This window comes from Prionailurus viverrinus, chromosome F2 (assembly GCF_022837055.1).
Source record: "Prionailurus viverrinus isolate Anna chromosome F2, UM_Priviv_1.0, whole genome shotgun sequence".
In the NCBI taxonomy this organism is placed as follows: Eukaryota; Metazoa; Chordata; class Mammalia; order Carnivora; family Felidae; genus Prionailurus; species Prionailurus viverrinus.
In genome coordinates, this window is record NC_062578.1 from 73832522 (window position 1) to 73860189 (window position 27668).

At 44.8% G+C, this 27668-nt stretch overlaps 1 protein-coding gene and 1 long non-coding RNA gene across 6 annotated transcripts in view; one reads left to right on the plus strand and one right to left on the minus strand.

Annotated features, from left to right (window-relative positions):
* Nucleotides 1-20231, minus strand: part of LOC125156586 (uncharacterized) — a 132785-nt gene extending 112554 nt beyond the window's left edge. For all 3 annotated transcript variants that reach the window (XR_007148687.1, XR_007148689.1, XR_007148688.1), the window contains exons 1-2: nucleotides 20080-20231; nucleotides 16070-16162 (exon numbers count right to left, since the gene is read on the minus strand). This is a non-coding gene — a long non-coding RNA (uncharacterized LOC125156586). The remainder of the gene's footprint in view (nucleotides 1-16069; nucleotides 16163-20079) is intronic.
* Nucleotides 20232-20272: 41 nt separating this feature from the next.
* Nucleotides 20273-27668, plus strand: part of EFR3A (EFR3 homolog A) — a 105408-nt gene continuing 98012 nt past the window's right edge. For 2 of the 3 annotated variants that reach the window (XR_007148686.1, XM_047842740.1), the window contains exon 1: nucleotides 20273-20490. Coding sequence is in view for 2 of the 3 variants with exons in the window: in XM_047842740.1 (XP_047698696.1) it covers nucleotides 20481-20490 (10 nt within the window). In the remaining variant the exon portion in view is untranslated. The remainder of the gene's footprint in view (nucleotides 20491-27668) is intronic. The other variant, XM_047842738.1, reaches the window with a different exon arrangement.

Below are 27668 nucleotides of genomic sequence, written 5' to 3' on the forward strand. Positions count from 1 at the left end.
TTTAAAAGCAGCAAATCCCACCGTTCTACTCAGTAGACAAGTTTCATCCGTGCGTGCATAAAGAGTTTCGCCATTGGCATAACAAAGACGGTTATTTTCAATAAAATCGATATGGCTTGATCATGAGACTGGCTGTGGAGGCAGAGGACGATAGAAGGTGCAGACCTCTAGAAATCCGATTGGGGTAATCCGACATGGGTAAACCCCTTATGCGTTCCATCATCCCGAGAAACATCCCGAGAAAGAAGGCAGGACCTCATTTTCACAGCCTCCTTTTCAGCTAGACTCAGCCACGTGACTTATGCACCACCAATCAGATGCTCCAGAACCAGATGTCTATTCAAAAGTGAGAAGTGGGGTGGGGGTGGGGGGGCCTGGGTGGCTCAGTTGGTTAAGCGTCTGACTTCAGCTCAGGTCATTTATCTCGTGGTTCTCGGGTTCCAGCCCCGCATCTGGCTCTGTCCTGACAGCTCAGAGCCTGGAGCCTGCTTTGTGGATTCTGTCTCCCTCTCTGTCTGCCCCTCCCCCGCTCGTATTCATTCTCTCTCTCTCTCTCTCTCTCTCTCTCAAAAATAAATTTAAAAAGTTCAAAAAAAATTTGGATGCATCAGCTGGCTAAATGTCTGATTCTTGATCTCAGCTCAGGTCTTGGCCTCAGGGTCATGGGTTCAAGCCCCACATTGGGCTTCACTCTGGGCATGGAGCCTAACAAAACAAACAAACAAACACACAAATAAGAAAAAGTGAGAAATAGAAGGAGGCTACCAGCACATGGAATTTATTTTTCCAGAGAAACTTGAGAGTAAAGTAGCAGAAGTTCAAGAATACAGAGGCTGGCAGGAGGCCTGGGTGGCTCAGTCCCTTAAGTATCTGACTTGGGGTCAGGTCATGATCTCAAGGTTTGTGGGTTCAAGCCCCGCATGGGGCTCTGTGCTGACAGCTCAGAGCCTGAAGCCTGTTTTGGATTCTTGGTCTCTCTCTGTCTCTCAAAAATAAATACACATTAAAAAAAAATTTTTTTCTTTTTTAAAGAAAAAAAAAAACTTGGAATGTGTACATAAACCCTTTCAAAAACTAGAGAGGTCTTTTGTCAGCTTTATGACCTAGAACTGTCTTTCTCAAAGACCTGGGAGCCCTTTCTTTGTAGTATAAACATTAAGGGGGATACCCCTGTTCCGGTTCCCACCCCAGCCCCCTCTGTCTCCCTCTATTTCTCTCAAAGGGTGGGAGCCTAGCTTGAGTGGGTGCCTTTTTCCAAGTTGTAAACTAATCTCCTGTCATAAAGATATCAGAAGTTTGTTATCCCTCTGGAAAAAACCAATTAGCTAACGCAGAGGGTCGCCCCAATTACCTCGTAAAGTCAGGATGAAGTATGTGTGACAAATGGTGCCATCAAGTCCCCTGACCTGGGGACTAGTTGTTGTCGTTATCTGGAGAACAGGCAAGTAACGGGTGGCATCTGCTTGGCCGTGTAAGAGGGTGAAACCCCTCCTCGCAATCACTTAGCAGAATGCGTCGACGTGCAGCACGTTCTGCTTTGGCACTTATTCGATAACAAGACTGCTTTCTTATCCTGCTACCTCTGCAGAGAGGTTTTCTGGGTTCGAAGATTTTGTTTTTAATTGTATTTCCCAGGAGTAGGCGCTCTGTCAGCCCGGCTGAGGTCCCCGATGACAGCCAGTTGCCCACCGTGGGAATGAGCCAGCCTGGATGTCAGGCCCAGTAAGCCCTCAGACGACTGTAGCCCCGGCCAATATCTGACTGTAATTACATGAGAGACCAGGCCAGGCCCCCTGGCTAGACCAGTCAATCGTAGAACCATGAGCAGTAACGACAAATTATCGTTTTAAGCCGCTAAATTTTAGGGGAGTTTATTCTACAACAAGACATTACCCAACAAATGACTTGTTCTCGCAACTAAGAGCTGACTGATACATACAACCTCTTCTTCTGTGTGATGAGTATCTTCAGAGATAGGGGTCTGTTCCATCTCTGAACCCCTGTCTTAAAACGGGTGTTAACTTTTTGCACAGAGGGAGTTACTAATACATATTTCTCTTAAATCGCTTTTTGGACAGATTGCAGTTTCAATCAAGTAAAAACAACAAATTGGATGCAATGCATGTCAGTCGAAATGAACTGAATGTTTTTATCTAACAACTGCTTCTAAAAAGCATTTTCTCCTGTTTACACACTCCACAGATTATTTCCCTACAGTTGAAAGCCAATACATGGGAAAGTACATGCAGGAAGTACCCAGACTTTTTCATTTATTCAAAACCATTTCATGCTTCTGTTCACGGCAGGTAGCACCACGTCGGGTTCTGTGCCTACTTGCCCCCCATTTTAATGGTATAATTAAAAGCCTTCTATTTGTTGACCAGAGGGACCTCTTCCACAAGCATCCACAGAACATTGTCAAGATTGAAACCAAATGATTAGGCGCAAAAAATGCTATCTGCAGGGACCCATTGTTTCATTTCTGTGGCGCGTCAGCCTGTGCGTGTAACAATTGTTGGATTATGTTTCCACAGATGCGGGGTGTCTCCTGAGCCTTGACTTTCCCACACCCCTGACATAATACTGACTCGCAGCCTCCACAGCAAAAGCAGTCCAGACGCTGCCTTTCTGCTTTTTCCAGGATGTGTAAATGCCTTTTAGTTGCAATTTAAATTGAATTTTGGAAACTTAGAACTGGTTTCCTTAGTTAATCTGGACCTTCCCAGCATGATTAGTCCCTGACACAGAGGCTCAGGAAGCACAGGTTCACGGCATCACTTTCCCATTCTTTTCCCCATCCATTTTTAATTTTTTTTAACGTTTATTTATTTTTGAGACAGAGAGAGACAGAGCATGAACAGGGGAGGAGCAGAGAGAGAGGGAGACACAGAATCGGAAACAGGCTCCAGGCTCTGAGCCATCAGCACAGAGCCTGACGCGGGGCTCGAACTCACGGACCGTGAGATCATGACCTGCGCCGAAGTTGGACGCTTAACCGACCGAGCCACCCAGGCGCCCCTCCCCATCCATTTTTAAAAGCCTCATGGCAAGAATCAGCAGACCATCCATTTTTGGCGAAAGGACTGTGGAAAGATGTAGTGAGTGACAGCTAGACCACAAAGTCCGTTGCAGGCGACCACCTCGTGCTCTGCGCTGATGGCGTGGAGCCTGCTTGGGATTCTCTCTCCCTCTCTCTCTGCCCCTCCCCCGTTCACACACACGCTCGCTCTCTCTCAAAATAAATAATAAACTGTAAAATAAATAAGTAAATAAGCAAGTGAGTAAATAAAAATAAAAACACAAAATGTTATGGGCGCACCTGGGTGGCTCAGTTGGTTAAGTGTCTGACTCTTGATTTCGGCTCAGGTCAGGATCTCACGGTTCATGGGATCCAGTATTGCCTCAGCTTCCTTGCTGACAGCACGGAGCCTGCTTGGGATGCTCTCTCTTCCTCTCTCTCTCTGCCCCTCCCCCTCCCCCACTCATGCTCGCTCGCTCTCTCTCTCTTTCAAAATAAATAAATAAACGTAAAAAAAGAAAAAGACAAAATGTTAGTATGCACATCCCAGGGTTGCAGGGCAGCCTAAAAACAAGAATGTAGGCAATATCCTGAGTACTGTGTCTGGTTCCTTGCACAGGAGTAAATCAGTGTCACCTTTGATGACTGTCACATCCAGGGCAATACTGGGAGCAAGTTGGGGGCACTGTGCTCTAAGAGAGACATCACAAGATGTAGAACAATGAGAAGGAGGAAAAGGAAGAGACAGAGGAAGGAGAGGAAGATGGCCAAAATGATGATGGGCCTTGACATAATGAGAACTGGGCAAGAGAAGAGACATCACATCCGGAGGGTATAAAGCACGAAGGTCATGAGAACCTAAATGCCTCACTGCTAAGGAAACAGACCTCATCATTCAGCATTTACATACTGAATGCAGATCTTGTGCCCAGCATGTTCGCAATATTTTTAACAAATTTGTTAATGTTATTTATTTTTGAGAGAGAGACAACGAGAGAGAGAGAGAGAGAGAGAGAGAGAGAGAGAGAGACGGAGTGCAAGCGGAGGAGGAGCAGAGAGAGAGGGAGACACAGAATCCGAAGCAGGCTCCAGGCTCTGAGCTGTCAGCACAGAGCCCCATGCGGGGCTCGAACCCACAAACCGAGAGATCGTGACCTGAGCTGAAGTCGGACGCTTAACTGACTGAGCCACCCAGGAGCCCCGGCATGCTCACAATATTAAATGTAGATATGGTTACTTCCTGCATGGAACTTACAGTCGAGAAAGGGTAATATCAACCAAATGCTAATGAAAACACACGTTTGATGTTCTGTTGTCTTTTGCACATTTACAGTCCCTTGAAGTCCGTGGCATGACCTTCTCCTGATACTAAAGCAAAAGGTTATTTCTGAGTCAGAGGGAGATAAATTAGACATCACTGGTATTTTCTTCTTTATACATTTAGCTTCTGCGTTTTTCAGATTCTCTATGATTGGCGTGTATGTCTTTTAAAAACATATCTTTTCCATTAGACAGATTGTATTTTCCTCTCCAGCTGGAGTCATTGGCACCTACAAAGATTTTTGGTTCATGCGATCAAAAACTATTTTCTCCTACTCTGCATCATTATAACAGCATTTGGAAATTGTAGTTGGTTTATGTGGGCTTATACTAAAGTTATTAACAGAATGTCTTAATATGACGGGAAAGATGTGTTTTATTTCATTGTTAGCACAATTACAAAACAAATAAAGAAAGTCAGATTATGTGAAGAACAATTTTACTGAATATTAGAATAAATAACTACAGGGGAAACTATCCTTAAAAGATTTGCAATTAAATTGGGAAATTTTAAAACTGACTTAATAAATGTGTAAACCCTGGCACCTGCCTAGTTATCGAAAATTGTATTACTTTACCTCCATGGTGAATGAACAACCATATCAACAAAATCAATGACATTTCTCTTTCCTTTTCCTCCATGGCTCATTCTTCATGCTGTGTTTGTTTATCTGAGTCATCTCCCGGTCCCTTATGCTCATACTTATGCATCCCCCCAGGCTTGCCTTTTCTGGTATCATTTAAAAGTGTACAAACTTCACTGTGGTTTTGGGCAGTTAGTCGCAAACTAAGCTTAATAGCAAAATGAGGGATTCCATTTGCCATTGCTCGTGAATCATGAAGGTTTGGGGCCAGCTAATCCCCTCTTGGGGAAAGAAGATTCCTATTCATTTCGCTGCTAAATATCTATTCCTGCAGGCTTCTTTCCTCTCCACCTCATCTTTGCTTCATTTCTAAACTGCTCAGGTAAAAATTCTCTCTTCACCATTAATGATGATCATTAATCACCAAACTCAAGGACCTATTCCTTTCCCCATTACAGACTTCTGTAAATGAGACATCATCTTCCTTTAAAAAGCAAATCTCAAATTTTTTTTAATGTTTATTTTATTTATTTTTGAGAGAGAGAGAGAGAGAGAGAGAGAGAGAGAGAGAGAGCAAGCAGGGGAGGGGCAGAGAGAGAGGGAGACAGAAAATCCAAAACGGGATCCAGGCTCCGAGCTGTCAGCACAGAGCCCTACTTGGGGCTCAAACTCACAAACTGTGAGATCATGACCTGAGCCAAATTCAGATGCTTAACCAACTGAGCCACCCAAGCGCCCCAAGTCTCAGATTCCTGAGGTTGACAATTTGAGGGGAAAACTTCACACGGTTGGGGAAGCTGGACCTGTAAGCCCTACCTTCTCCTAAACTTCACCTTCCTCTTTGAGAGACGCTTATCTCAGAGAGACCCAGTGGTGTCTGTGTTTTTTCACCGGGAGCCAATCATTTTTTAACAGTCTCTTTCTCTATATGACAAAAATACATTTAGTAATAATCTAAAAAAAATTTTTTTACCATTTATTCATTTTTAAAAGGCAGAGAGAGACAAAGCACGAATGGGTGAGGGGTAGAGAGAGAGGGAGACACAGAAACAGAAGCAGGCTCCAGGCTCCGAGCTATCGGCAAAGAGCCCGACGCGGGGCTCGAACTCTCAGACCGCGAGATCATGACCTGAGCTGAAGTTGGCCACTTAACTCATTGAGCCACCCAGGTGCCCCTTTTAGTAATAATCTAATAATCAATAAAATCAAATATAATCTTGATTGATTTTTTTTTCTTAACTTTTTTTTTCAACGTTTATTTATTTTTGGGACAGAGAGAGACAGAGCATGAACGGGGGAGGGGCAGAGCGAGAGGGAGACACAGAATCGGAAACAGGCTCCAGGCTCTGAGCCATCAGCCCAGAGCCTGACGCGGGGCTCGAACTCACGGACCGTGAGATCGTGACCTGGCTGAAGTCGGACGCTTAACCGATTGCGCCACCCAGGCGCCCCTTAACTTTTAATTTAAGGGGTGCCTGCCTGGCTCAGTCGGTAGAGGGTACAACTCTTGATCTCGGGGTTGTGAGTTCGAGTTCCATGCTGGGTGTAGAGATTACCTAAAAATAAAATCTTTAAAAAAACATAAAGCAAGGGGCGCCTGGATGGCTCAATCGGTTAGGCGTCTGACTTCGGCTCAGGTCACAATGTCATGGCTAATGGGTTCGAGCCCCATGTCGGGCTCTTGTGCTGACCGCTCAGAGCCTGGAGCCTGTTTCGGATTCTGTGTCTCTCTCTCCTTCTGCCTTCCCCCACTGATACTCTCTCTCTCTCTTTCAAAAATAAATAAACATCAAAAAAAAAAAACACATCAGTGTGACTGCTCTGGGGGCTAAGGAAGAAATTAAGATAAGGCCTTTTAAAAAAATAAAGCAATTAATTTAAAAAGGATCTTTAAAATTAAAATATCATTCAAAATCAGTAAAACAGTCCATGTATAAACTGAAATGTAAAATGGTTCATGTATAAACTGAGATGTGCCTTTCCAAACAATATTATGTATCAGAGTTCACAATTTGCTGTTTTAAAATTTAGACACAAATAAAAGCTACAAGTTGTCACTTAGAATTGAAGACCCTCAAGTTTGCCTCTTAATGTTCACAGTCAACGCGCTATCATTTATTCCAATTTTGCTATTTAAATAGTAAATTGTTAAATAGTGTTAAATAGTGTTAAAAATTTTTAAATAGTGTTACGGAGATGTGTCGTAACACAGGATTTGGCGATGGGCACTGAACCAGAAGCTAGCTCGAGTAATTTGGAATCGCTCTGAACCCACTCTCTGAATGTGTGTGTGTAGCTGTGTCCGTATGTGTGGAGGCTGATTTTTATAACTGGGAGCTCTTTAAAGTATTCCAAATTGAATATTACGTTTTATTGTAAGCAATAAAAATGTGCCAATTACATGTAAATTACTAGAACTCACAGTAACCACAGAAATTGATTAGCCCTTAGACAAAAAACTTTTTCAGAGGGCATTTTATCACTGACTTTTTTATAATAGCTGGCACATGGTGATAATAAAAGCAAACACACTTTTAATATTTTTTTTTTCATCGTGGTCAAGTCCTCTACAAAGAATGCCTCTTTTTATAGCCTGCGTCTGCAATGAACCACAGCCACCCACGGCCTGGCCTTTGGTAAGCCAACGGAGAGGCCTTCTCCAGCCCTTCTAACTCATAAGCAGATCTCCTTCTTCCTATTCCCATTTCTTTTTATCACAGGACACTATTCCTTTGCTTCACAGCACTTAACACAATTCATAATTAGATATTTGTTCACGTACTTTCATTGTCTACCTTACTATGCTGCAGTCACCGTGAACTGGTGATAGTTGGCTGTGTCTATCCCAGCACCTGTTGGATACCTGGCATATAGCAAATACTCAATACATTTTTTAAAATGAATGAACACATACAAGAATGAATAAGCTAAAGTCTTGTTCAGTTAGCAGTGGCCGGGAATGGGGGGTGGGGAGAGAGGGGAGCGCAGATGAGATAATGTAATATAAGATTCTAATTTATCCAGGGGCGCCTGGGTGGCGCAGTCGGTTAAGCGTCCGACTTCAGCCAGGTCACGATCTCGCGGTCCGTGAGTTCGAGCCCCGCGTCAGGCTCTGGGCTGATGGCTCGGAGCCTGGAGCCTGTTTCCGATTCTGTGTCTCCCTCTCTCTCTGCCCCTCCCCCGTTCATGCTCTGTCTCTCTCTGTCCCAAAAATAAATAAACATTGAAAAAAAAAATTTAAAAAAAAAAGATTCTAATTTATCCAAAAATAAAGCAGTGATGTGGCATGACTTGGTGTGCCCTGACCAATATATCTACTCTAATTAAAATCATGAGAGATGGAAGTATATAAATCAAATGTCCACAGGTGAGAAATACAACTATCAGGAAGGGCAGGAGTTTGCAATGTTTCTTGTATCAGTGCATTGTTTCTTGTATCAAATATAGATGAGAAACCAAACCAAGGTAGCTTAGTAAACCTCAGGACTGGGGCCAAGAGAATTGATATATGCTTCAAATGTTTAACTCATTAAACGTGTGAAATAAGTCATACAGCATAGTGAGTTATTTGGAAAAAGTCCCTAACGGTTGGGGGAAGGGAGGGAATGGACAGGTGGGAGCAATGCCTCATCTCTGCAAAAGGATACACAAATAGTGTCTGAATCTTTGAGTCTGGTTCCCCTCCCTTAAGACCATTTTATATGAATCCACCAAAAATGCCTCTTTGGTTCTCCTCTTTCTACATGATATTGCTGATAGTTTCCTCTGTTGGCTAAAAATTCTCTTGTAACTGAATCTGATGGAATGACTACCGGTTGTGTGGTCAGGTAGAACTGATACAGCATCCTGGCCCTGACAGCTCCCTGCCTCAGTTTCCTCATCTGTAACAAGTAGACAAATGACACCCATCTCACAGGGGACTGCGGGAATTCAGTGACAGATGGTGTTAGATTAGCCTGTTTTAAGACTTAGAGGCCCAGCTCACAACAATCACCTTCACTGTGCCTTTCACCCACAGGCGTGGTCCTCAGACGTGAGATGTATACTGTCCACAGGGCTGTTACCTAGCCAAATTCAGTCAAGCTCGGTCCAGATCAGTGCCACCATCCAGGGGACACATAAACTCATGAGAACTAAGCATGGTGGTTGTTTTAAGGCCCTGAGGTTTGGGGCAGTGTGTTTGTAGAACTATTATAGCAAGAATAACTGCTGTGCCATCTGGATACGTCAGCTGATTGAAACAAGACATGTATCTGACTCAAACCACACCGTGTATTTTCCTGGGAATGTGGGGCTAGAATGAACAGAGAAGAGTTCAACGTGGGTTGCTGGTATTTTGAGTACGGCAGATAATAAAATCTGAGAGCTGTGGAATGACCATCTGTAGTCACGTGAACCGCATAGCAAAATAATCCTTCTGCAGAGGGAGAGGCAAGAGAGAGCCGTGAGGAAGGTACATGACTTCCAATGTTCCTCATGACTTTCTTTTTAAAATGTATTTCTTTATTTTGAGGGGCAGAGAGAGAGAGAGAGAGAGAGAGACAGAGACAGACAGAGAGAATGCCAAGCAGGCTCCATGCTGCCAGCACAGAGCCCGATGCGGGGCTCGAGCCCACTAACCCTGAGATCATGACCTGAGCCAAAGTCAGACGTTTAACCGACTGAGCCACCCAGGTGCCCCCTGATGACTTTCCTTTTAATTCCAAGTCATTTTGAGCTTGCTGCATCCTGCCTTTGTATTCTCATAATAAATTCCCTCTTCGTGTGTGTGTATTTAAACTAGATTAAAGTGATTTTGATACTTGCAAATCAGATTTGTTTAGATACAGATTTTTTTTTTTTAATCTAGAAAATTACCTTGTATAGAGCAGGTACTTAAACAACAGTTCTAATATCAACAATTGCATCAATTAGATCACAGGTAAATTTGCTTTTCCTATATTTGGCCCAATAAAACTTTTTTTTTTTTTAAAGTAGACTCTACACTCAATATGGGGCTTGAACTCATGACCCTGGGATCAAGAGTCACATGCTCTATCCGCTGAGCCAGCCAGGCATCCTGGCCCAATAAAACTTTTTTTTTTTAATGTTTATTTATTTTTGAGAGAAAGAGCATGAGCAGGGGAAGGGGCAGAGACAGGGGGACAGAGGATCTGAAGCGGCCTCCATGCTGACAGCAGACAGCCCAACGTGGGGGTCAAACCCATGAACTGTGAGATCATGACCTGAGCCAAAGTCAGATGCTTAACTGACTGAGCTACCCAGGCGCCCCAAACTTTTGTTTTTAATATACTTTACCAATGTAAGTTCATGCATTGCATTTCTTCCACTGTAAAATGCCATCAATTGCAAGATAAGCTATGGATTTAATCATAGTGTTTTGGGGAGAAACAAGAAACTCAATGGATGTAACTGTATTTTAAAAATCAATCAACAGAACATATATCGACCTATATAATTATAGCGTATTTCACATTAATTTCACAATCTAAGTTCGACTTTAAGCCTGCTTCACATTCAGCACCCAAAGGTTCTTCTGAATCACATGTGTCTCTCAACAGCTCTGCGTATAATCATGCAGACATGCTGCTTTTTCATGAACTTCATCTTGGCCTCTATTGCAACTGTTGCTTCGATAGCATTATTTGGAGGCTAATCCAAGTATACAAGAGTTTTAGCTACATTCGTTATTTGATTAAGTTCATAGCGTCACGTTTGTGTGTGTGTGTGTCACGTATTTTCACTTAAATGTACTCTTGCTGAAAGTAAAACACTTTCTCTTAGAACCAGTCAGAAGCATTTGCAGATGGAACTGTGGATGATGAATGATGGCTTGCTGCATGATTTAGTCACAGCAATTCTCCTAGCTTTGCAAATTCTCGTTGTTGTTGTTATCAATGTTCTAGACAGATGTGTGATCTACATGCGGAGACTGGCCATTTCTACTGTTTTTAGTTTTATTACCTGCATACGTGGTAACTTCTGTTTCATTTATTTAAAGTGTATTTATTTATTTTGAGAGAGAGAGAATGCATGGGAGGGGCAAAGAGAAAGGGAGACAGAAAGAATCCCAAGCAGGCTTCACACTGTCATCACGGAGCCTCATGAGGGGCTCCAACTCATGAACCATAAGATCACGACCCGAGCTGAAACCAAGAGTCGGACGCTTAGCCAACTGAGCAACCCTGATAACTTCTGTTTTAATGCTGCACTCTAGCCTGGTCCTTTTGAGCTCATTTAAGCAACAACTAGGAATGCACATTCACATTAAAATTCCACCACATGTGGTCCTATTAACGAGAGCAATGCTGGAACAGTCCACTGGGATTGACTTGTTTCAGGAAGAAACTTACACTGCTCCTTCCAAGGATGGCCAGTTTCAGCTGACATCAAAAACATCAGGTGGATCCTTATTCCAGAAACACTCAAAAGCAAAAAGCATACATCTTAGCATTGAGCAAATCTGGTGCTCTGATTTTATAGCTTAACTCTTTGAGCCCTGAGCATTTCCTGATCTCACATTAGATACCTCCAAGGTAGGATATGTATGTTCTCTCTGATGCTCCCAGCACCACTGTACTAGCTTCTGTGCACATTTTGGATGCAGCAGGGTAGTTCGAATCGTGCACTGGCCAAAAGTACAGGGAATTCGTGTCTCCAGGTGTGAGACTGTGATTCACAGGAAATACGCATTTGGTCATTCACATGACCAATATATTGTATTTGGTGGTTGTCTGTGGTTCCTAGTTCACGGCTACTAGAATCTTTGGAATTTCCTGTGATGAGTGTGATAAAGATGTATTTTGTTATGTTCACAAGGTGACTTTTGTGGGTTTTTTTAAGTTTATTTATTCCTTGAGAGAGAGAGAGAGAGAGAGAGAGAACATGCATGTATGAGCGAGCACACAAGTGGGGAAGAAGCAGAGAGAGAGGGAGAGAGAATTCCAAGCAGGCTCCTGACAGGCAGCGTGGAACACAACACGGGGCTCGATCCCAGGAATCATGAAATCAGACCCGAGCCAAAACTAAGAGCTGAATGCTCAACCTACTGAGCCACCCAGGCGCCCCAGGAAGGTGACTTTTGGAAAGCCCCAGGGAAACCCAAGGGTGGGGACTGGTGGCCAGGAGGACCAGCCACGTAAATAGAGGATTGGGACTTTCAGACCTTGCGTCCCTGCCCCCCACCACCAGGGAAGGCAGAGAGGCTGGAGACGGAGTTCAATTGCAGGTGGCCAATAAGTTAATCAACCATACCTGTGCAACGAAGCTTCCATACGAACCCAAAAGGGCACAGTTTGGAGAGCTTCTGGGTTGGGGAAGACGTGCAGGTGTGAAGAAAGAAGCGTGCCTGGCGAGGGCATGGAAACTCTGAGCCCTTTCTCCACACTTCGCCTTATGCATCCCATCCATCTGGCTGTTCCTGAGTTATATCCGTTTATAGCAAACCAGTGAGCTGTAAGGAAAATGCTCCTCTGAGTTCTGTGAGCTTCTCTAGCAAATGAAACTAAAGGAGGGGTTTGTGGAAACTTCTGACTTATGGCCAGTTGGTCGGAAGTACAGATGACAGGGCAGACTTCCAAGTGGCATCTGAATTGAATTGCCAAGGAGGGGTCGCTGGAACCTCCAATCTGTAGCCGCGTGGTCGTGATGCAGGTTGTCTGGGTCCAAGGACCCAGAGGAGGTCCTGTAGGACCTTGGCTTTGGGCGGGATAGAAATCCAACATGAGCTGATAGGAAGTTAAGAGCGGAGTTTGCCGAAGGCAGAGAGAGTGGAGATATAGAGTGTCTGGGAGAGTCAGAAAGGAAAGGAGAGCGGGTCTCCCTTTTGCCTGTGATCTGTCTGGTGCACACGCCTTCTCAGGCATTCGGGAACAAAGATGAGTGCTCAGGTGTCCTCCATAAGTCACCTGTACCCTGGATCCAGAGCTCTTGGTGAGTCAGTGGTCTTGGGAAGTTCATGGGGACCCTGCCTGGTCAAGATGTTACCTATTATGCCGGAAGACATCATCAACTCCTTGACCTCGACAAGGAGGACATTATGTGCCCTGTAAGGTGTGTATAAGGTGGGCGTGTAGGTCCTAGCAGGAATAGAAGCAGGAAGGGGCACCTGGGTGGCTCGGTCAGTTAAGTGTCTAACTCTTGGTTTTGGCTCAGGGGCCGATCTCATAGCTCGTGGGTTTGAGCCCTGCATTGGGCTCTGTGCTGATGGTGTGGAGCCTGCCTGGGATGCTCTCTCTTCTTCTCTCTGCCCCTTCCCTGCTCTCTCTCTCTCTCTTAAAAATAAATAAACTTAGGGGCGCCTGGGTGGCGCAGTCGGTTAAGCGTCCGACTTCAGCCAGGTCACGATCTCGCGATCCGTGAGTTCGAGCCCTGCGTCAGGCTCTGGGCTGATGGCTCGGAGCCTGGAGCCTGTTTCCAATTCTGTGTCTCCCTCTCTCTCTGCCCCTCCCCCGTTCATGCTCTGTCTCTCTCTGTCCCCAAAATAAATAAAAACGTTGAAAAAAAAAATTAAAAAAAATAAATAAATAAACTTAAAAAAAAAAGAGTAGGAGCAGGGAAAAGGAGCAAAAAAAAAAAAAAAGCGGCTTTTCATGGAGTCCCTCTGGTCTCCCTGTGTCAGGCAGAAGCAGAGGACGCAAGTCTAGGCTCGGGACGCGTGTCCGTGGCCAGGGAGGGCGTGCCATGGCAGCGGCACTTTGTAGGACCGAGCTCTTCGCCCAAGGACACCGTCGCTATCTCGGGGTAGCATCAGAATTGAGCCGAATTGTGGGACCCCCAGCTGGTGTCCAGAAAACCGCTCGTCAATGTGGGGAAACCCTCCCATGCTCCCTCCCCTCCAACAGTGGTTCCTAAAACGCCGGGTTTGTCCTAATTCTTGCTCTTTTAAAACAAATACATTCTGCAGTTGAAAATCCAAGATGCAGAAACACCTACAGGCCACTCAGACTCCTTGAGTCACCAGTAAGAACAGCGTTCCCCAACATTCTGGTGTTCCTCCACAACTAGCTTCAGCCACCTGCTTGGGGAACTTTTTTCTTTTATTCTTCTCATCATTTCCAAACAGATCTGCCCCTCCCCACCTTCATTTCATTGGATAAAAAACCGTGTTTGGCTGCCACCAGGTTCCTGCTTCAAAGGCCTAAAGTTCTAGCTTTGTTTCCAGCTACCCCTCCCCCCACTCAAGGCTCAAGGTAAGTCTGATTAGCGGAGATCTTGTCTAACTGCAACTCTGTTACCTTATTTGAGACAAATTCAAGAGGCAGATGTCTCTATCTCTCACTCTCAACTGCTACACAAAGACTAGGAGAGCACAGTTTACAGACAAAGATTTCCTTTACGAACTTCACCAGCATTGCATGTCCCATGGGATGTAATCTTTTAAAACTAAGTTTTTAAGTTTATTTATTTTGAGAGAGACAGAGAGAGAAAGAAAGAGAGCATATGCCAGGGGGGAAAGGGCAAAGAGAGAGAGGGAGAGAGAGTCCCAAGCAGGCCCTGAGCTGTCGGCACAGAGCCTGACGTGGGGCTCCATCCACAAACCGCGAGATCCCGACCTGAGCTAAAACCAAGAGTCAGAGGCTTAGCAGACTGAGCCACTCAGGTGTCCCTAAGAATTATTTTAACTTACTTGAAAACAATATTCAACTGTCACAGTTTATTTCCATCTTCTCAAACACAAGAGGAAATCTGACAACTCTGCAGTGATCCATGAAAGAGGACTTCGCCTACTTCTGTTTGGACCTGGAACCTTCCTCACTGATTCTTTGCAGCTTATCTCTTAACTCAGGCAAAAGACCCTACGGGCCAAGCATCCTGTGATGGGAACAGAAACCACCCAGCCAAACAAAAAGGACTGCCCTGAGCCAGCCAGGCTGCACGTGACCCCAAGACACGGATCGACTTGACCTTCACTGCCTACCTGCACGTACTCACTGACCTGTGTCCCGCACTTTCTTCCTATAAACCTGGAAGTACTTCTGGCACTTTGGAGACTGTCTTTCGAGACAGATGTTAGTCCGCGGTCTTCCTGGTGTGGGCCTCACTGACACAAATTCCTTTCTGGTTTCACCTCCATTCGTCCCATGGCGAGCGGCTGAATTTGGTCTGTTTGGGACCCCTGGAACCAGGTGCCCTTGCCACCTGGCACCCGTCTACAATTACAATCGCAATTTCTCCCCCAAATGAGAACTGATACGAAACCTACTGGCTTTCCTAAGAGTCTTTGAAACAGTTGGAAAACATAATTCCTCTTCTGAAGGGCGTCACAGTTCCCTCAGCAGAGCAGACTGGAAGAGAGGCCCTAATTGTTGTTACCTTCTGTTCATCTCTACCATCTCCTGCCAGGCCCTCTGATTTGCTCCGTGGTTGACTCTTTGGACTGTCTGTAGTTAGGAGTTTGGGCTTGGCGGCCCATGAACATAAGTTCAAATTCCAGGGCCATTATACCTACTCAATCTCTCCAAGCTTCACATATTAAAGCAATGGAGATACTCATCTACTCAATTTTTGTGAGGATCATGTCAGAAAATGCGTGTAAAGTTCTTAGCACGCTACTTGGCACAAATGAAGATCTTGATAAATCATACCTCCCACGATGACTTTTCTACAACGGGATTAATTAGCTACAGTTGTCGTGATAACTAATAATAGTTACAACTAATAGTTATAACTAATAACTGATAATTATGTAGTGACGATTAGCAATTGTGATTATGGGGTGCATAAGTAACCACCCCAAACTTAAAATAAGTGGCTTTAACATACCTATTTAGCTCATGCTCCTCTGTGTTGACAATTACGGCTCGTCTCAGTGGGGTGGTCTGATGTTGGTCTGGGCTAGACTCATTCTTGAATCTTTGCTGAGCTGGTGGGTTTGGCTGATTTATGGTGGCCTCATCTGGAATGGATGGAATGACTGGGGCCTCCCCTCCAAAAAGAAGCCCAGTCTTCACATTTTCTATGTCTCTGCCTGCCCAACGTTTGTCATTGTCTCATTGGCCAAAGTTGCAAGGCCCGCCCGGATTGAGTGGAGAAAGAATGTACTTCTGGGAGAAGTCAATTGCGAGAATGCATACAGCCAGGGGAAGAAATTGAGGCTGTTTTTTCCAGTCTACCACAAAAAGCCTCTTCCAAAACTCTGATTTACCTGTTTGCTTGTCTCTATGTCCTTGAGGTTTCTCTCTTCACTCCTTCCGTGTTGTCTTCTTTTTCTCCTTCAAATGTTTACTGAGCACCTAATCTGTTCAACGTAAAGGAGATACAGCAATGATTAAGATTTGATCCCAGTTGTCACAAAGGTCTTGGAAAGGACCTCACTGCCTACGGTGCCACCATATTTAAAGGAGTAATTTTTTTCTCTCTTTTAACAGCACCACTACACTGTGTTAAATGCTAAAGCTAGCTAGCATTTCGGTAAGTGACAATAAAAGAGAATGCTTTCCTCTAATTGTTTAAAATGATAGTGTTTCTAAGGAATGGTTTCCAGCTGTTTTGGCTGATTTAATCAAGAGCTCTTAATTATCACCAGACTTTGCTCCCTATCCATTGGCAATGTCTTTACAATGCACAGAGGACCATGATAGTCGGCTAATGGGATGATCGGGAGGTTGTGCCTCGCACGGTGTTCTAGTTGGCACAGAAAGGGTTGGTAATAACCTTCTGGATTAGAGGTTTGTCTTTTTGATTTGTTTTCATGCATGTTTGCAACTAGTTTGGGTAGCATATGAGTGCGAAATTTACCCTAGCATTCAGAGGGCAGTGATCTCAAAATGCATGAGCTTAACTGGCATCAGAAAGGGCTCAATGAGGTATATGACTCTGAATTAGAGCCTCATCTTGCTTAATTCTTCCCTAAGGCAACGGAACTCAACCTGGCTGTTTACAAACACCCGGGAGCTTTTAATCTAGGTCCAGGCCTAGGCCATGCGGCAGACTAACTACTTTAGAATCTCAGGAGTAGGACCCAGGGATGGGGCTTATTTTAAAGCCCCCCCCCCCCCCCCCGGGTGATTCCCAAAGTTCAGTCGAGCCTGAGAACTATTGCCTTGAGGAGATCCACAGAACATTACAACACAAGGGAACATCTCTTGATTTTGAAATTGAGGAAAATTAAGTCCAGGGAGGTCATGGATTGTCAAAAGGTCAGGGAAGGGGGAAGGCAGGATTCAAACTCAGGTTTTCTAAGTCTAACGTCTGTGCCTCAGAAGAACTGGAAAGCCCCAAGTCACTATTAAGCAATGACAGAAATAAAATGGAACAAAATGACAAAAAAGGGCACGTCATTGATATAAATACTAAACAATAAAGGAAACGAAGCAATGAGAGCATCACACTGCATCACGATGACCTTTTGGGAATAAACTTTTGGAAGAAGCCTGCTTGTAGTTAATTCCTATAAGCTGCCAATCTGCTGGCAATTACCTTTGACCACTAAAACATGTGCTAATTAAAAGTGCATGGTCTCTGTGCCTGATTTAGAAATTGGAACAAATAGCGGACTAAACTGGAAGCAGCTATTTTGGGCAATTTGGCTAAAAGCTAATGTTCCAATGGGATGTCAATGATGATCTTCCCAGTATCACTTTAACTGACAGTACCAGGCAGTCGTTCTTTCTGGAAGAGGAATCTAGTAGCCCATCTCTGTGTCAGTGAGACGTGATGTGCACGTACAAGCACTAGGCAGTGTGGGGACTGACAGAGACGGATAAAGCCCAGTTCCTACCAGCCCAAATTGGGCTTCAAAAGGGGAGCACTAGCAGAGGGGATGGAAGGGTGTTTGCCAAAGGGGAACAGAAGGAGTGGTCCCGGAGAGGCTACCACACTTAGATCAAGTCTAAAGAAGGGGGTGGCAGAATCAGTCCTCTCAGAAAAAAGGGGCAGAAAGGAGCAAAGGCAGGAGGTGAAACAGAGGATTTGCGAGGGCACGGGGGTCTGTATGGTAACCGTGTTACCAAAAGCCCACGTGTAAACCAGAAAAACACTTATGTATGTTGTATGCGATCCTATAATTATGATGCAATTATTCCTGACTTTCAGCTGTCCTTCCTCCGAATCCTTTGGCTGCTGATTTTATTCCTGGCAACAATACAAACCAAAAGACCAAGGGGATTTAAAAAAAAAGAAAGAAAGAAAGAAAAAAAGAACCAAACTCATTACGGGCCAGACTCTCTCAGGGCCTTTGGGATTTGCATCATTTTTGAGTAATGTAAGCAGAGATGTCTGTCCTTTGGAACCATATCCTCCTTCGGCTTACAGGGCACTGTGCCCTTTGGATCTCTTCTATCTTTCTTTGGCTCCACACCCTCCCTCGGCAGGCTTTCTCTGACTCCTGGCTTTAGCTCCTGTCTGTGGGCCAAAGCTTCCCAAATCTCCAACCTTGAGATCCCTCCACCTGCCTCAGCCTGGTATGCCCAGCTGCCTTCAGAACTATTCACTGCCTTCAGAACTAAGCAAAGATGCCACATGGAGCTTAATGTGTCAAGGAGAAACTCACATCCTCTGTTCACACCCCTCCCCAAAGCAACATTCCTTCCCAACTTGTCTACTGCTCTCCCAGTATCATTCGTTTCCTTAGTCCAGCCTTGGAGTTACATAACTAACAGATGCCTCTCTTTTGGTCCCAAGCCAGTAGCCGACAACTCCCAGGGATTTTTCTGCTGCAGTAAGATTCAGCTCATTCCTTTTTCACAGCCACCACTAAGACGAGGCACCGAATGCTCCCTTCAGTGTCAGTCCTAAGGACTCCCCTCCACGGTTAATGTCACGGTGTATACTCCACAGAACCCGGCTTCTGATTATTTAATGTCACTGTTCTCACAGAGAACCTAGAATGGTTTCCTAAAGGACAAATTTCCAGCTTGCAAGGTTGTTCATTAACTAGTTCTATTTTACCTGCTTTCTCCCCCCATATTCACCGAATACATATGGACGTCGTTAAGTAGTTACTAAATTAAAATGTCCTAGCCCCCAAACGGTGTGCCAGGCAGGGGATACAGAAATACGGACTATGGTTTTTGCCGGTTTCTGAAAAGTGCCTAGTCCGGTGGTGGACTATAAGCACTGATGGCAGTTTAATTAGGAGTCAATGGGGAACGTGGAGAGGCAAGTTAAGATACTGTGAAAGTCTCAGGGCAAAAACTGAGAGCAGGAAAGATGTTAGAGATGATAAGAATATGCACCAGTGTATTGAAGGGTCCTCCAAGTACTTGGTAGTTTGGCATTTACCCTTTAGCAAGAGACAGTCTGGTGTATATCCACTGTATACAATCTCCTCTCATCTGCTTCTGTGACTGGCTCTTTTTTATGTTTATTTATTTTTGAAAAGGAGCGAGAGAGACAGAGCACAAGCAGTGGGGGGGGGGGGGTGGGAGGGGAGAGACACACACAGGGAGACAGAGGATTCGAAGCAGGCTCTGCACTGTCAGCACAGAGCTGGACGCAGGGCTCGAACTCACAAACCCTGACATCATGACCTGCTCTGAAGTCCCATGCACGACCCACTGAGCCACCCAGCCCCCCCCTGCACAGTATCATTTCTTAACCTTAGAACGCTGGCACTGCTTTCAAAGAAGAAGTTTCTCAAATTTAAATACTTATTTGAAACGTGTCATTCAGTGGATTTAGTTCAAGACCTACGAATCTGCTTTTTGACAGGTTCCCAAGTGAATCAGGCATCAAAAAATCCTGAACCTCTTTGAGAATGTTTTAGACCTCTGTGGCTTGCTTCTATTTCTCCATGCATACGGTCCACTGCCCACGGGGCCTAGCAAAGTCTACGTGCTGTGCCGAATGTTCTAGGCTCCAGGTGTTCGCTCAGTTTGGTGACTATTAGACACAACGATTACTGATGGCACTCAAGAGTCAAGAAAAGTGGCTCAGCCAAGTGGCATATAATGCCTCCTGAGGCTTATAATGTCTCTGAAAGTCACGAGTAGGAGCAAGAGGAAATTACATTTTCTGTCCTCTCAAAAAAAGTGCTCAGCCATCACCCCGAACGACCTCAGTGCGTCTCAAATCATGCTTTCAGAGAATCAGAACGCACTGCAAGTTCAACAGTTTGCTAAAAAAAAAAAAAAAAAGGTCTACTCATGCCCTCGATGCAATCACGCACACCCTCACAGACATTATAAGGCGGTGCAACAAATATCGCTGACGTACCGCGAGTAAGGACTCATGCAAACGACAAAACGAAGCTCGAAGTTACTCTAGGCGACACTTTCTCTCCAAGTCCCCCACCTCCGCCCGCGCCCGGCCGCTCGGGTCCGTTCCTGGGCGGGGCTCGACCGTAGGGCGGGGGCGGGGCCGGGGCGGCGGCGGCGTGCTGACGTCAGAGCGTGGGGACGCCCAACGCGGCGTCCGGCGCGCGGCTGGGCCGGCGGTGGCGGCTGTCGCTGGCCTCGTTGCGTGAGCCGCGGGGTCCGCGTCCGCTCCGTGCGCCCTTCGCCTTGCGCCCGGTCGGGGCCTCCGCGGCCCGGCGCCGGCCCGCCATGGTGCCGTCGGCGCGCCCTGCGCGGCCCCGCTGAGCCTGGGTGCGGCGGCGAGCGCGGCTCGGGGTCACCATGCCCACCCGTGAGTGGCCGGCCGAGGGTCGGGCCGGGCGGGGGGCGTTGGGAGGCGGTGGCTCGCACAGCGCGCGCTCCCGGGTGGTCCGCTGCGGCGGCGGGGAAGCCGGGCCGGACGGGGGCGAGCCAGGGAGAGCCAGGAAGTGCCAGCCGCCCGGCGAGTTACTTTCGTTTCGGCTCAGCCTGCCCGCGGGGAGGCGTGAGTCCGTTGCACGGACGGGGAAACTGAGGCCCGAGCGTTAAGCATGCCCGGGGAGTAAGTGGGAGAGCCGGAGTAACCTAGACCTGTGGGACTTCGAAGTCCAGGCTCTGTCCCCAGCTCCGTAAGACTTTATGGAAATGCTGGAAGTCACCGCGGTCGCTGCGCCGTCGCCTGCTGACTTCCTCGGGGGGTGGGGGGGCAGGCGTCGCCTGGTGGGACGCGGGGTTCCTTGGGGGGTCCGGCCCGGCCCAGAGCCCCTCCTCCAGGCTCGCGAAGTCCCAGCAGCTTGAATTTCTCCCCGTTGGTAACTCGCCGAGGTGGCTGAAGTAGGTGCTCTTTTGGGAACTTGTTAGGCTTCTGTGCCCCAAAGTGTGGCTGTTGGACCACCTGCTTCCGATTCACTTGGCTGCTGATTACAAGCGCTGTTTGGGGTTCTTCCCAAGGCACTTTGACCCCGCAGCTCGGGCCCCGGAATCTGCGTGTTTAATAAGTGGCCTAATAAGTGTTACTGAGGGACTCTGAAGTTTGAAAAACATTGCGTGTTGGGGACATTTTGGACAGACGGGGTAGGACAGTATTACTAATGACCCATTTTAAAACGACCCGGAGAATTGCATTGTGACTTGAAACCTAGTGGCCCATATGTGTCTGTGCAAACTAAGGAAATTCCCTAGTTTTGCACGGAGAGGAAGCATGAAGATGATTGATTTGAAACTGTTTTCAATTAGGGCTCTTTTGAGTAAGCGTTTCATATTGTAAAATCTGTAAACACTTGAAAATACGCTTCCAGTTAGCTCACATTTTTTAGAATCCATAACTCCTAACTGTCCTTATTTTGGTAGACATAAGGGACACTGGATTTCCAGGTCAGCCTCAAATGCATGTTTTGTTTACTGGCGGGTAAAGAGGAATTTTTTTTCCGGATATTGAAAAAGGTTTATGTGATGCTGTGGCAAATCTTTAAATGATCTTGATGGAACGATTACTTTTAACTCGCCCTATTTATGTGGGTAAGGTGGATTTTGTGTTCTGAGCACAGTAATGTGTGTCCTTAACTCATGGTCTTGAAGTTTGTGTTCCTTAAGTATGTCAACTTATGTTTTAATTGTATTCCTCTAGACTGGAGGAATGTCATCATCATCATTATTGTTATTTTATATTGTTTATGATTTCTGAATGTATGTTCTTGTTATCCAGGAATATTTGAGATGAGCATTGTGCTAATCTTACTTTGAGAAAGGAAAAGGGAGAGGCGGTGTAAACACCTACCTTTGAAAGTTAAGGCTTCAAGTGGAATTTATTGGTAAAATGGCAATATAAGTTATGCTGTGAAATTAAATTTTTAGTGCTAAGATTATCTAGCCTCATGGAGAGGATTCAGAAAACTTGTCTCTCTTTTTTTTTTTTTCCCCAAATGTTTATTTTGAGAGAGGGTGCCTGTGTTTGCACACACGAGTCGGGGGGAAGGGCAGAGAGGAAGAGAGAGGATCACAAGCAAAGATCCATGCAGGACTCAATCTCAGGACCAGGAGATCATGACCTGAGCCAAAACCCAGAGTTGGATGCTCAACTGATTGAGCCATTCAGGTGCCCCAGGAAACTTGTGTCTTTTAAAATATATGATTTACAATGCAAAATGAGGCAAGGATGAACCATGGCGTATTTGCATAGTTAGCGATGCGGATTTTATGGCCGGATTGGAAGGCTAGTGAAATGTTTGAGTTATCTCTCATTATCGTTGGTCGTATTTGTTGTGGTACAGTTTCTGTGAGTGCGTAAACACCTAGTACCAGCTGGCAGGACTCAGGTGAGGTGGTTGAGTTCACGTTGCCTTTTGTCCCTCTTTGTGGCCAGAACCACCAGCATTGCTGGGATAGTTCAGTGGACCGTGGTACTTCTTAGAAATCCTGCGTGGAGAATAAATGTCAACATAGGCACTTTCTTTGGGGATGTTTTTAGGAAGGAATCTCTCTCCAAATCAACTGAACTTTTTAATTTATCTTTTTTAAATGTCAAATGAGTTCAGAGGCTCAGTTGCAAGCTGGACCCGTTAATCCTTTAAAGCTTTAGTGAATGAATGTATTGCTTTTCTCTTGGGGATGAACACTAGGGTCTCTCAGACTAGAACTCTGAAAGTGACCCTTGCTCTCAGCCTTCGAATTATTCTCCTATTGCTGTTTGGTTGCTAATTTGGAATATTGATACTGTCAGTCATTGAAACCGGTGTTAATAAGCAGAATCTGATGGAGCGTGGTATACCCCTGAAGGCTAAGCAATTGCATTATCACATGAATGTTAACTAGTAGCTTCGTTGGAATTATTTTGGAGAGCCGGCAACTCTTTTGCAGAAAGCAGCTACCTGGAAGGATGCCTGACAGGAAGCTGCCGCGACAGGAATAATTCTGTGGTTATGTCACTATATTCAGCCAGTCGTTTGCAGTAATCACTAAGCACAGATTTTAAGAATGTTTCACTAAATGGTCTTTTCAAACCTACAAGCCTACAATTTGATACATCATGTCTCTAAAGGCCTTTATTTCAGCTTCTCCTTTGAAGGACCGTGAAGAAACATTTTGATCTTAAAGATTGTCAGACCCTGAGTCGGAATTGGAGTGGAAGCGATGTTACAGCTTAATCCAGCCATTTTATTTTCTTTTTCGTTTCAGGAGACTGAGACCCCCACGAGCCTCAGTGACGTGGCTAAGGTCACACCTGGAACAGAGCCAGGGCTCCAGCACACATACATCCAGTCCCTAGAATCCTTCACCGCGAGGAGTGTAGATGAGGTTTAGTTTTGGTGTTTAGCACCACGTTGATAGTAGTTTACCCTCCCTCCCCCCTTTATTCCCTGCGATTACATGAAGATAAAAGTGAGTTTAGCCAAAACTTAAGTCAGGCATGTAAACTTCTAAGAAAATTTGACATTTTTGCCTTTGCTTCTGTCTTGCCGCAGGACTCCGGGCAAAGAAGGCTGAGGGTTTCACCGGTGTATTCAGAGGATACTTGGTTCTGTAGGCACAGCCTTCCCGTTTTAGTAAAACTGCTTATGTGAAAGGGGTTCCGGAGCTGACAGTTGCCTCGAAACTGGTTCAGTAAAACGTGCTCTTTTATAATCTATGTAACATTATTGTATGTTGGTTAAGGGGAACTGAAACTCGGAACCATTGTTTGCTACAAACTATACTTTCAGTAATTTGTGGTTAATGCTTTCTTTTCTCATTTAGATGTTGGCATTGATACCTGGTCAGATTTGTTAAGCTGTGGTAATGTGGTCACTTCATGTTTGTTTTTTTCCCCACCCATGAGGCTGATTATATTTGACTTATTTTTCAGTCTGTTCTTATGAAAGAGGTGCAAAGTACTGATGAATTGTGAAGCGAAAGATGCATGCTGGGTGGAGAGGTTCCATTTGGAAATGCATTACCAGCAAATGACGTATTCCTGGCTTGTGAGCTCTTTGTGTTCATTGGTTCTGTGCACCTCTCCTCCCCCTTCCACCCAGCACCTGTGTGTACTGCCAGAGTCCCAACTGAAGAATTTTCTTTCTCACAGTGACCTTTGGCCTGAGACTGGTGACTACTAGATCTCATCTTTCAGTCTGTCCCCACTCATGGGGCATGGGACATCGAAGAGGGTGTAGATGGTGGGAGGTGAGGCTGGAAGAGATAGGAGCCAGAACTTGAAGGATCTTGTATGCCATGAATGAACTTGACCAAAATTGTGTTCATGCGGTCACAGTCACTGACTGTCCTCTTTATAGGCATACTGGCCATTTCCAATAGACTGATTACTTTATAGAAACTTAAAACTTGCTGTTAGTAATAGAGAATTAATTATTGAATGTTGTTGTGTGCCAGGCAGTATACTTTGTGCTTTATGGGAAATGCCTTATTTCATTATTTTCTACTTTGTGGGAAGCCCTGATTGACATATTATGGAAATGGAGAGATTGAAGTCCAGGAAGAGTTAAGCAGTTTGCCTGATTACAGTGAATGGTAGAGCTGGGATTGGAACTAGGTGGGTCTGGCTTCAGAGTCCTAGCTTTTTTTCGTCCTACACTGTTCTGAGCCAGGCAGGAGTTGGGTCTACCAGATACTATCAGTTTCACCATTACTTTTGCTCAGCACTGTGCTTAGTTACATAACAGGTGCTTGGTAAACGTTGAATCAGTGAATCTTAACTGGAGTCACAGAAGTTATTCTTTGGATACCAAAAGCTGAACTAAACCTTTTCCCATTAAAACAGTGTTATGAGAGTTCTATAATTCATGATTAGGTTCTTAGCAGGCCTGCCTCTAACATTTGTCAGGCTAAGAATACAGATGGAAGCTTGAAAATTGTAGTCTTAATCAGGATTTCTCAAACTTTGCTCTGTTGATGTCTTGGACTGGATAATGAATGTTTTGTTTGGGAGGTGAGGGCTGCTGTGTGCTTTGTGGGGTTTAGCAGCAACTTGGCCTTTACCCACTGGAGGCTAGTAGTAAATCTCCCTGTTCCCCAAAGTTGTGGCAGTCAAATCTGTATCCAGACGTTGCCAAATGTCCCCTGGGGGAGTCATCATTGTCCCTGGGTTGAGAACCACTGATTTAAATATTTAAATGTTATAGATCAGGCTCTTCCTGCAGCCCAGCCTGCTCTCCTATCCAGGGTCCCTGTAGACATTGCCTTCTCAACCTGAAGGCCCAAAGGAACCTGCAGTCTGATCTAGTCAGAGGTGAGCTGTAAGGTCAGGTCAGAGTCAGGGTCAGGAAAGACCCTTGACCTTGTCGGGCAACTTTGGGGAACCTAGGCAGGTTCCCCTTTGCCCATACCTTGCTTTTCCATCTCAAGATTTCCACACAGTTCTAAGTACCTTCCAGAGCTATACCATGTGGATACAGGGGTAGGTGGGCGGAGTAAGCCCAGCTTTCTGGAGAACTTATCTGCCACGGTGGGTGATCTGGAGTGAGCAACTTGAACCAGCAAGTGCATCTTTCTCTGGTTTTCTAGGCAGTGATTTCTAATATTGCCTCTCCGCTCGCTAGCCCACAAATCCCTCTAAACGAAAAAAAGTCCATGGTTTTGGGAGGCAGAGGCCCTTTTTTTCCTGAGTCCAATGAAGGTACTATCTTAGGAGAAAGCTACATATTACCCATTACATAGCTCTGCTTTGGTATGGAATGATCCAGTTGTCATCAACAGCCTTCTGTAGGCATGGGATGGATTGCAGTGGACAGACCTGATTTCATGTAGTCTGTCATATCCTCCCTTTGCATATCTATTTACTGCTGTCCACCTTCCTTTAGGTATTATTAGGTAACATGATTCCAATTTTTACTAAAGAAGGAATCACTGTGTAGGTATTTTTATTGTACTTATGAATCAGACAGTCTTTCTGTATGAACTAGTTCTGTTACAAACTCCACTTTAAACTCCTTTGGAGGAGCCCCTGTGTAGACAACGAGTACCTCCTTATCCAATAGTGTTAGTAGAAGGTGTTATTGATGTTGAAGGAAACAGGTTCCTGGCATTCTCAGAAATGGAGAAGAGGGCACAGAAAATCCCAGTATGGCTCCCCCCACTTTAAGGAGGAAAGTGTCGACCAGTAGATAAGATGTGAGCTGTTTGTCTAGGTTAGGGCTGCTTCAATATTTTTGCAAAACAAACCCTGTTGAGAATCTGATGAAAGCAGATTTTCATGTAAACTTTTGCATAGTTTCAAGAGATTCAAAAGCATACTGAGATGTGTCCCCTGCAAAAATGGAGATCACCAGAATGGCAGTTGTTCTTCGACCAAAGCTTTGTAATTCAGGTTGTAGAAGAATATCATCGTTTGCCAAATATATCATGCCGTTTTTAATTTTATTTGTTTGTTTTTGAGAGAGAGTGTGTGCGCTCGTGTGTGTAAGGACGCAGGTGGGGGAGAGAGGCGGAGAGAGGGAGAGAGACGGAATCTTAAGCAGGCTTCGCGCCCAGCACAGAGTCCGACTGGGGGTGATCTCAGATCATGACCTGAGCCGAAATCAAAGAGTCTGATGCTTAACTGATTGAGCCACTCAGATGCCCCCATGTCATTATTTTGTAAAGACTTAGAATTGTTGGTTCTAATTTTTATTTTTTAAATTAAAAAAATGTTTATATATTTTATATGTACTTTATGTACTTGTATATGTTTTATATTTGTATATGTTTGTGTATATTCTAAGTACTTTTTTCTTCTACTTTATTGCCCCCTATTTTACATGCTTCTTATAATTTTTTCTTACCTCTCAGCTAGCCGACTGAAACCTTTTCTTATAATGTAGATGAATATTCACAAAGGCTTTTCTAAATTCAGCATGTATAAAGAGAGTTCATTTAGGAACCGTAGGATCACCGGAGAGGGAAAAATGAAATTGAATTGAATTTTACAGCTAAAAAGAACATTTAGTGCAATCATTAAGAGGAAGGTTAAACCAAGTAGGTTAAGTGTGCCAGTCAGCTGGGTAATGGGGTGCTGCCAGAACCTGGGTCATCTGAATCCTGGAGGGGTGTTCACAGCTACATACCCTTCATACTGCCTTCATATGGGATAGAAGGATACACGATGGAAGTATTACAAAAATCTGTGGCTAAAGATGTAAAGGATTTAAAGCTAATGTGAAACATAAAAAATTCGATATTTGCAGTTTTTTTCTAAACCAAGGAGGACACCAATTCTGTGTGGTTAAAGCATACACCTATGCTTATAAAAGTCTACGTACAAACATTGATAAAGATTTTGGGGGAAATGATTACATTTCATTAATAAGGAAATGCAAATTAAAAGCTGGAATCATTTTCGGATTGTCAGATTCCCCAAGACTTTTTAATAATAACAGGCAAAGGTGGTGAGGTACAGTACAAAAGGTAGAAGTTTAAATTGGTACAGATTTTTTGGGAAAGTAATCTGCAATATTTTATCAAGTGCTCTAATACTTCTGTTCATTGACCCAGTAATTTCACTTTTGGGAATCTATCCCTGAG